This window comes from Euphorbia lathyris, chromosome 4, assembly GCF_963576675.1.
Source record: "Euphorbia lathyris chromosome 4, ddEupLath1.1, whole genome shotgun sequence".
Lineage (NCBI taxonomy): Eukaryota > Viridiplantae > Streptophyta > Magnoliopsida > Malpighiales > Euphorbiaceae > Euphorbia > Euphorbia lathyris.
This window is the reverse complement of record NC_088913.1, coordinates 18243489-18253982: the sequence shown is the minus strand read 5'-3', so window position 1 is coordinate 18253982 and position 10494 is coordinate 18243489. Positions and strand designations below refer to the sequence as shown.

Sequence of the window (10494 nt, the reverse complement as noted above, 5' to 3'; positions counted from 1 at the left end):
TCCGAGACAAACTAACGGTTCAAGCGCTATCAGTTTGCCGGGAAATAATAACCGATTGACTAAATCAGTGAATAACTGAATTACTAAGTCAATATTCTGCAATATGTTGTTATTTATCTCTTAATTATCGTATCTCTAATCAAATTCCTTTATATTTCAAATTCCAATTAGTTATAACTAGTTATATGTAATAAGTTATTTAAGAGACTGCACTGTTTCACAAAACATTTGATTTACTTTATTATATTCAACATTAAATACAAGGATATAGTATGCAAAAAGTATTAAATGTTCTCTTGATTATATAAAATGACAACTATTCCAAACGAACATATTTTTCTTACCTAACATCTTTTAAAAACGGAGAGAGTAAAATTAAAGTTGAAGTTCGCAATAAAAGTATAAAAGAAACTCATAAATTCAAATTGTTTAAAAATATATTTCATTCTTCTAATTTAATTGTTTCCTTTCCTTATACTAAACCACTAAAACCTTTTGAATGTCAATTTTGCTAATCCATTATATCTATTTCAAGAACTTCCTCCAATAAACATTTCAGAATCCTTGTTACATGTATAATCATTTCATATCTATTTAATATTGAACCCAATAACGTATGCCAATAATGATTCCAAGTGAAAATCCATGGCTAAAGTTACCTATACAAACTAATATTTTTGTATCCTACTAAATTTAAGAATAACCCATTAAATTCCCCCCAAAACGAAACCTTACTGCTCCAAAGTATCATCAGAAAGAAGGAAAGAACCTGTTGAGGTTGTAAGGGAGAGAGTAGAACTCCTCACTTCTTATGTCATGATCATAGTTTCGAAATTTCTTCCACCAGTGCCTACCGCTGTCTCGACGAGTTGCGCTGTGCCTTAAACTGTGAGTGATGTCCAAGGAATATGCAACTATGATTGCTACAGTTGCCGGAGATGAAAATATCACTTGAATTATATTGTTGAACTGCAAAAGCAAAGAGAAAAATTGCAACTTCTTTTAGCACTACTTATATTAAGAGAGAGTCAAGGAAGTGATTTACAAGTAAAATATACGCACCCAAATGGCACGAGTATGAACAGAGCCGTATCCGGAGATTAAGAGATATTCATTGAAGTATTGTGGCACGGAGAGGCCCAGGAAGAGAGAAAAGCCAAGAATGAACTTTGTCCTGAAGCTGTTCAAGTGACAGAACTGAAGATATCCAAGACCAGCAGAAGCTGCATAGCCAACGAGTACATCAATGTCAAGAACCCAAATTTTAGTTGAATTCCCGTATGCTGCTATGTTACACGGAATCAACCGGAAAGGATATTTGTTAAAAAATATAGAAACAGGAAACTTGGGGAACACGTAAATAGTAAAAGTATATATATTTATAAATTTTAAAAATTATAAGAATGCAAGTTTAATTATATATATATTCAAAAATTACATACAAGTTATATAATAGAGGGAAAAAGGTGAATTTTTCATTTTCAAAACTTGAGGAAGATGATCTAGAAAATGTTAGGATTCATTGAACATGTGATTAGCATGGATCCACTTCTGAAAAAACATTACATCATAGGCAATAATTTTCCAAAGTTTAAGAAATGAGATTCCAATTTTTGTTTTTTTAAATTACAAAAACACAATCTGAAATGTTTTGTAAGACGGGAAAACGTGAAACACAGTTTCCGTGCAACATAGCCAGTATGTATTTTGAATCCAAGTGTTCTGCCACTTCATAACTGGTTAGCTACAGAATGGTTTTTACTTTTTCAGCCATAATTACCAAGATATAGTAAAGGGATGGGATACATACCCACATAGGCGAAGAGGATACAGTACAGAGCTGCAAAAATTGGCAAAGGTATTGAAGCAAGAACAGCCCCAAATTTTCCTGTTAGAGATCATGCTACAATTAGAACAAGAACTCCAGAGTTCCGTAAAGAAATTTTTAAGTGGTTTGGCTAAGTCCTAAGACGAAATGAGATGGAAAACTTAGAGATGAATAGAAGTACAATTATCAGACTATCATATGACAGGATAAACAGAATTCAAATGCTGCACCTAACACAGAAAAGAAAAGCATAAAGCCTGCTGATATTTGTACTACTCTCCGACTTCCAACTCGTGTCAATCCCAGCAGACCAGCATTTTCGCTACAAGGTACATCAAATAGTTATTAGATCACGTGATCAGCCGGAAAAGAAATGTTAAGATCATTATCTAGCAACACTGATTAAGTTTTATGACTACAACAGCTTGGAAGTTTTGATTTTTATTTTGAATAGACATCCATGGAATTGTTTTAATTTAGCAGAAAAATTGTTTGCAAATTGCAACTCAATGAATAACTTCAAAAACAAAGCACAATTTTTTTTCTCCTAATTTGTGCGTTAGGGAGCATTTTTCTAAGAGCTGTTCTAGTGAATGAACACAAATTTTAAGATGAGTGCCTTTTCACTAGAATGCCACAACATAAAAGTAGTTTAACAATGAGAGCAGAAGATCAAATACATAGGCTACAAAGGACAAAGTTGGTTCAAAAAAGTTCCACTTGATTCTATTGCAGGTAATAAAGTCAAATGAAGGTGCAACTAACAAATTATACTCATTTATATTTAAGAATTCATCTCCTACAACAGAAGCAAGTGAAGTTAAGTCATTACACTGAAGCACTTGCGCCACTTCCTGTACCAAATGCTCCAGCCAGCAAACTTCCAATTCCCTAAATAAAATAAAAGTTAAAGAGTTATTGAGAAATCAAAACCAGCAATTTGAAAAGTAATAAAAGAAATACAATGGCAGATCACTAGTTACCAGCCATCCAATTCCACGGCTCAGTACAGAAGGTGGAATATGAGTAGCACTACCATATCTGGACGCTGCAATAATTGCTCCAGTGGACTGCAACCAAAAGTTTACTTAAAAGATGTCAAAAATATGAAAAAAAAAAGAAATGCAATGACAAGAACCAAGTATTGGTTAGAAACTTTGAGGATAATTGGCCTTAGAGGAAGGACATGGAACAGAATGAAGTCGTACAACTAATCCAACTTCATTTATAATTATAAAAACATTGAGATTGCATTCAGGTATGTTACCAAAATAAAAGGAAACTTTAGAAATAGTATAGTGTTTAATGTATCTAGTGAGTTCTCTTCATGAAAAAATGAAAAGAAGACAACGTCCACAAGTACTTTTGTAGAACTGACTACATCAGTTGAGAAAAGAATTGAACAAATCAAATGCACAAATCAATATTTTGGGCTCTATGAAAAGAATGATTGAAAAGTATTTTGTTGAAAATCATCACCTCAACAATAGCAACAAAACAAGCAGCCATCATTGCAAACGCATCACCAGCACTAAAAGTAGGACCTCCCCATTGAAATGGATAGGGAACTCTTATCCTGTTTACAGTCAAATAAGACATAATTAGTGGTACTGATTCAATTGTTCCCCTTAAGGAGTTAAAGCATAAGCTTGAAATAGCAAACCAGCAACTTTTAATAGTAGAGCGGAATGATTAAGGTAAGTACGCTTTCCTAGTAGAGGATGCTAACACAGTCATCGGTTTTAGGTATGTCTTGAGTTAAAATTCTCAAACATAAGAGTGCATGAATCAGGGAACTGTACTTCATCTTCTTTGTGCATATTAGAACATTAAAAATGCATAATAACGAAAGTGTATACTTTCGAGGACCTATGACGAGCTACTGAAATATTCAGGCTTAGGATGCCTACATGTCTACATGATTGCAAGCCAACTTCCACTTCTTTCTTAGCAAACAAAAATTAGATTTTGAATTGTCTGTCTTTTGTAGCTTGTAAAATGTAAGTGGACAATTATGCTAGTGCACGATCAGTATGGTACAAAGTAAAACACAACGGTACACATAAACAATAATTTTGGGAATCCAAATCTTATTTTGGGATTTTGAGCTATTGGCAAACAAGAAATTACCCACAGTATTAACGTAACAGCATAAAAATTGCAGAATTGGGGAAAAATAGAATGCATAATTCAGATGTGAACTCAGGCTATTGGCAGAATGATCAGTCAAATAAGTGGACGTTTAGTTTTAGATAATAGCTCACCAAGGAGCAGCACTAAGGAGCCCAGAACGATCAGTTCGGCAACTAAATTGTGTGTTTGGGGATTTATTATCATATGCACCAGCTGCTGTCAAAATTTCAGCAAAAGCCCATACAATTGCAATAGAGAATATGACTGCATATCGGCCAATTATAGGTCCATTTGATTTCATCAAATGAGGAAGAAACTGCAAGCATCAGTTACATTAAATTAAGATCATAACTCAACTACATCTGGAATTTCTTTTTCCCAAGAGCTTTCAGTGTAAGAATGATTAGTAAGGGATGCCACTCACCTGGGATAAAAGAACCACCATTATCAATGCTGGAAGTCCAATTTCAATACATTTTGCAAGCTAGAAGCATCAATAGAAAGGTATAGTCAGAAGAAAATGCAACGCAGCTGGAACACAATAACTCTATCGAAAATAGTTTTATCAGGTTCAACGTTATCCAAATTAATCAAGTCAATCACAGTAAATCTGAAGGACTTTGCAAATAAAACTAATTCAAACTTATGAAACGCCATTGTCCAAATACAAGTCAAATTGATGAAAAAAGAGGTCTAAGAAGAGGCAAGGAGTTACTGCATTCGTACAAACTCAGATTGTATCCTCAATATTGAATTGGATGACTTGAGTAGTTATTAAATAGAAAATCTTAATTGCTATGAATGAGAACATAAGGAACAACAATTCATTTCATCTCCCAGGAACTGTTAACATATCATTAACTGACAAATCAAACAAATGTAATCCAGTTTCTAACTAGCACAATTTGTTTCCAGAATTATTTTGAAGTATTTGAAGACAAGAAAGCATAATAAATCAAGCAACAAGTGAAAATTTGACATCATTCAACATTTAGAATGGATTTTTGAAATTATGTTAATAAATCATTGAAAGTCAAATCAGGAATTTGAAATTGTAGTTTTTGTTTTTGCATGCTCAATTAACACTTGCTACACAAGATTTTTCCTTGTTTGCACACTTTTTTTTTTTTTTTTTTTTTTTTTTTGATGAACTTGTTTGCACTCTTACTTGTGGGAATCCATGTGCATAAAGCCCAAGTCCGGTGAGAGTCACGAGGGGAACTGCTGCAACAGGGCTAAGAAATCTGCATCACAAAATATCCAAAAATCACTCCTCAAAGTAAGCACATGATTAATGAAGACAAACCAATCCATTCTTCTGCTAGTACAGAATCTACCTAGCAAATATTCTCCAAAACCCAAAGAAGCCAATAACCATTTGGAAGAGTGATGCAATAATGAGTGCTCCTTGTAAAGCCCTCATCGATTGTTCAAACCTCTATAAACCAACAAGAAAGGCATTATCAGCAAAAACAAACACACATTTCGGTTCCTTTGTGCTTTTCAAAGTACCAATTATCTTAAACCTTCCTTTCCATGTTTTCCGAAAACAAATAGAAGCAGAAAAACTGCAGCATTGCCAACCTGATGGGGATTGAGGAATCCGAAGTTGCCCCGAGTGCTATTTCTCAAAGCAATAGAGATGCTAGGGATAACGAAAGCATAGGATCCTCCAATCACTACAGGCAACCGGCAACCAAACCAAGTCTGCCAGAGTGTGTTTATTCCCGCAACAAATAGCATAGTGTTTATAAGCTCAGCTTTCTCCACCTGATACTCGGGGAAAAAAAAAGTTCAAATTAGGTCACAGAACCACTGCTTTCAAATTGATAAATCTGCTCTTTACGAGCATGGCACCAAGCATTACATTGCCACCGCCCATCAAAGGGACGAGAATGGACGGGATGATGACAATAGTTCCAAGCATCACTAGGTAGTGTTGAAATCCTAAAATGACGGCCTCGGCTGCAAAAATTAGAACAAGTTTTTAATTAAAATTTACAGAAATTAATTACCGATTTCTGAATCATCATTGATCCTAACAAATATATTATTGAATTTTCTGGAACGTAAGAAAATGAGCATGCATATGAAGTCAAAGGGAAACTTGCTTTGTGCTTTTGTCCATAAACAATGGAGCAATTATTGCCATAATCAAATTGATTATTCTAATTTCGAGACGTTACTTCTAGACCTTCAATAACAACTATTTCTGAGCTATATAATCAAAACCACCACGTTGACCAGAATCGGAAATGAGATTATCGCAAAACGTAGCCAATTACAGCCTGTCTGACAAAAGTTTTGTTTGACTAGCCAGAAATTGCAGGAACAAACAGAACAGAATATAATCTTCGTCCCGTGAAATGACACAGATATATTAGAAAATTTTACGAACAACAACGAAAAAAATCAAAATCTCCTTTCGGTTACTGTTCTAAGTTCTCCTCACTTTTTTTTCAGCATCCAAACACAATCTACTTCAGAAAAATAATAAATCAAAAAAACTAATCGCAACACCAGCAGTTGCATAGGCATTTTAACATAATATTGAACAGGAAAAGGAAAACACAAACAATGAAGGAATTATAGACTAGAAAATCGCAAGAAACATAGAACCAAAAGAAGAAGAAAAAAACGCGGGAACTCAATCAACAGTAATGAGAGAATTCGATCAAAAAAAAAAAAACAGAGAAGGCAAATGCAAAACTAGCCAAAATTTTCAAACAATGGAAAAAAAACGCAAAACAGAGCACAAAAACAGAATGGATACTGGAATAAGAGAAAAGGTACCCCAAGATGGACAGCTGGTGACGCAAAAATCGACACCAGGAAGTTGATCCTTGACAGGAAAAGGTACGAGCTCATCGACCTTAGTACCGCCTCCGACCGCCATTTTCTGAGTCTGTTTTACTCTGTTTGAAAGAAAGCAAAACTAAAATGTAGCATAAAGAGAGAAGAGATCAGAGGTCTCTCTGGCCGAAGAATGGATATGGATAATAAGGAAAAGAGAGGAAGGAGGAAGAAGGAGCGTTAGGCAGAGATTGTTGTGACTATAAGAAGCAAAAGTTAAGGGGTTTTGCTTGTTGGAATTTGAGTAAGAAGAAGGATATTATTCTTCTTCGGAGAGCTACCTACCATAGCTGATTGATTGTGACCTCTCCTCTCTCTATCTCTATACTCTCTCTTTTCTCTTGCTGTAATGATAGTTATTTTCTTCTTCACCTTCTTCTTCGGTTTCTTATTTTTTGTTTGCCATTCTCATGCTATGCACACTGCCTGCTGTGATTTCAGAAATGTGAAAGTACATTTTCTTATTTCCGTTTCTGTCCTTTTTATTTTGTTTGGAATAAAAATTTCATTTTGCTCTATGTTGCTACTATGTTGTATAAAAACCGAAATAACCGAACCGTACCAATTAGTTGCTACTATGTTGTATAAAACATGTATGGTTGGAAAAATAAATTATAATCCTTCCTAAATTTATACACACCACCTATCTAATTTTTGAATTCATGATTCTAAAAAAAACATTTAATATAACCATTAAATTCTAATCTAACATCCTTAAGTTTTAATTTAATATAACCATTAAATTCTAATCTAACACCTATTTACCTTAAAAAAAACATTTAATATAACTATTAGTATATGAATTAAAGTTTTGTGCTTTTTAGATTATTTGTAAAGTTTTATATAATTCGGTTAATTCGGGAAAAACCGAACCGAACCGAAAAAAATCGGTTCGATTCGGTTCGGTTTATGTTCTTACGTCGGTTCAGTTCGGTACAAGATTTTTAGATATTTCGATATTCGGTTCGGTTTTAAACCGATGCACAGCCCTATCTCCTATTAGGAAAAAAAAAACAAAAATCATTTTTTTCTATTTTTGAATAAATAAATTGAGTAAATACTAAATAATTTAATAGTCTGTATTTTTACCTAATACAATATTTACTCTTAGGGAGTACTTGTTTCAGGTTTTCAGATAAATGTTTAGCGTTTCACTTCAAACCGTAAGAAATATAGCGTTTGGTTAGGTTTATATAACCGCAGCGTTTAACATTTTCTCTAAAAACTGCAGTGTTTCGAAGCTTTCATAAAAAGTTACGATTTGGAGTTTTTCATAAAAAGTTGTGCGTAGTTATTTGCCATTGACAAAACTATCTTTCTTATTTCCACCAAATATGTTTCTCTTTAACATTATTTATATTTCTATAATATAATTACTGGAAGAACAAGGTTTTGTTGCGTTCAATAAATTTTATTATTGGAGTTTCCTGTGGCTGGGCGTTAAGGACAGGCTTCTTACTAATTCGGATAGGCACAGAAGGCACTTGGCTGATTCTGGAGCTTGCAGTAGATGCAGAGGCCATGTTGAGACTTTGTGCCATGCTCTTAGAGATTGCTCTAATAGTAAAGAGGTTTGGAGGAAAATTCTCCCACACCATATTTTCTCTTCCTTCATGGCACATTCTGAGGTCGACTGGTTCTCTGATGGTGTTAGAGGAAAGTTGCTTCCATACATGGAGCATGGTGACATTTTCTTTGCTATTATCTGTCACCAAGTTTGGAAATGGAGAAACGAGGAGATTTTTGGAGATAAAACTGTTTTTATGACAAACTTAGCTGATTTCTTCTTTTCTCTATTATCGATAGTTTCAAAGGAGAGTCCCTTGCCAGAGCCTCTCAGTGTTGTGATGTCCATCTCGTGGGATGGAGCAGGCCAAGAGAGGGGGTTGTGAAGCTGAATACTGATGGTTCCTGCCTCAGTAACGGTAAGATTGCGGCTGGAGGTGTGCTTAGAGATGTAGGGGGCGTCTGGCTTTCTGGGTTCTCCCAGAATTTAGGGTTGGGTTCTTCCTTTTCTGCGGAGCTCTGGGCTATTCTTACTGGAATCAATCTTGCTAAAAGGCTGGGTGTTAAGAGGCTCTCTGTGGAGTCTGATAATTTGGAAGCAATCAAAATGATTTCTGAGAATCATTCTATGGGTCTTAACAGTCGCAACCTCATCAAAGCTATTATAAGGCTTTGCTCCTCCTTTGAGTTCGTAGAGTTCAGACACATTTTTAGAGAGCAGAATCGTGTTGCTGATCGCTTGGCGGCGGCGGGCCATGAAGGGACGTTAGGCGTTACTACCCTTCCTGTTTCCCCTAGTTTCATCTCTCATCTTCTCTTAGAAGATAGGATTGGGGTTAGCTTCCCTAGGCTAATTCCTGGGTAGTTTGTTGTTATTCATTTTTCTTTTCCTTTTCTACCAAAAAAAAAATAAATTTTATTATTATTATTTTTTATATTTTTTTTATTAATTTGTGTAACACATTTTTTTATTTTATAAAGGATAAGGTGCAAAAATACCTCTAACGTTTATAGCGAATTTTACCCTTAACGTTTAAAATGGTGCATTTATATCCCTAACGTTGGCAACCAATATCACTTTTACCTCTAACATTGACAAGTTGGGTCAATTTGAAAAATAATTCATCAAAGTTTCCTCTTGGTCATGAATATTGACATCTACACTTCACATTTACATCATTTTATTATCATGAGTAACAATCACAAATATATGATTAGACGTGAAATTTTAAAAAAAATAAAAATATATATTGTAACAATCACATATTAATTTTCAATTTTATTATTAAATCATAAAAAATATGAAATCTTTTTTTTAGAACTAACTAATATGTGCAATTGGTGTAGAATAAGAAATAAAATATATGTGCTTTATAATAATGTCTGAAATTGATCCAACTTACCAATGTTAGGGGTAAAATTGCACTTAGCTGTCAACGTTATGTGTAAAATTGTATAATTTTAGACGTTAAGAATAAAATTGTTCTTAGTTGTAAACGTTATGGATATTTTTTTATCTTATCCTTTTTATAATTTCTTTGTTGATTAATTTAAAACATGCACCTATTAGATATTTTAAATCCTATCAACAATAGTTCAATACAATTTTACCAAACACTAATAATTAAACAACTAATAACAAACAACTAACCGCAACGGCTAACATCTTACTGCAATTGCTAACAACTAACAGCTTAACCAAACAGACTCTTAATATTTTAATAATATGTTATTTATGGGGGGTGTTTGGTTACTTCTTTTTCACATCATTTTTGCATTTTCACTTTAAAAATTAAAGTTTTAAATGTTTAGTTAGACATATCATGCAGAAATAGTTTTTTAGAAAAGCAAAGAATCACCATTTTTTGAAAAAATAGCTTTTTCCAACAATAAACAGTTGATAAATCAAACGAATCCTTAATTTTTAATTTTTGTTTTATTTAGTGTCTCAAATATTTAAATTAATAAATAATTTAATTCTTTTATAAAACTAAATTATTGAATATGATAAAAATTAAAAAGTTAATAGTATATTATTAAATGTGTCTTCTATGCTTACTTTGTTTTTGATAAAGTAAATTTTACTTTGTTTTTTCTACCATTGGATGAGCTTACTTTGTCAAAGTTCATCACCATCCAATGGTGGAAAAAACAAAGTAAGACTTATTTTCTAA

At 33.5% G+C, this 10494-nt stretch overlaps 1 protein-coding gene across 1 annotated transcript; it reads right to left on the bottom strand.

Moving 5' to 3' along the window:
* Positions 1-525: 525 nt before the first annotated feature.
* Positions 526-7155, bottom strand: LOC136226486 (nucleobase-ascorbate transporter 4). Its single transcript, XM_066014988.1, has 14 exons — positions 6755-7155; positions 5829-5926; positions 5546-5731; positions 5299-5399; positions 5130-5205; positions 4386-4445; positions 4093-4277; positions 3308-3404; positions 2812-2898; positions 2661-2719; positions 2059-2150; positions 1811-1888; positions 1063-1223; positions 526-969 (listed from the first exon to the last, which is right to left on the bottom strand). The coding sequence occupies exons 1-14, from the start codon at positions 6855-6857 to the stop codon at positions 751-753; spliced, it is 1602 nt and encodes a 533-aa protein (XP_065871060.1). The 5' UTR covers positions 6858-7155; the 3' UTR covers positions 526-750.
* Between the last annotated feature and the right edge of the window lie 3339 nt (positions 7156-10494).

Excerpts from the sequence above, each read along its gene's own strand:
- LOC136226486 (XM_066014988.1), bottom strand. The coding sequence starts at position 6,857 with ATGGCGGTCGGAGGCGGTACTAAGGTCGATGAGCTCGTACCTTTTCCT. Across the intron at positions 2,151-2,660 it reads AGTGGCGCAAGTGCTTCAGT|CGAAAATGCTGGTCTGCTGG; the intron begins GTAATGACTTAA and ends TGTACCTTGTAG. Across the intron at positions 1,889-2,058 it reads GCTTTTCTTTTCTGTGTTAG|GAAAATTTGGGGCTGTTCTT; the intron begins GTGCAGCATTTG and ends GATCTCTAACAG.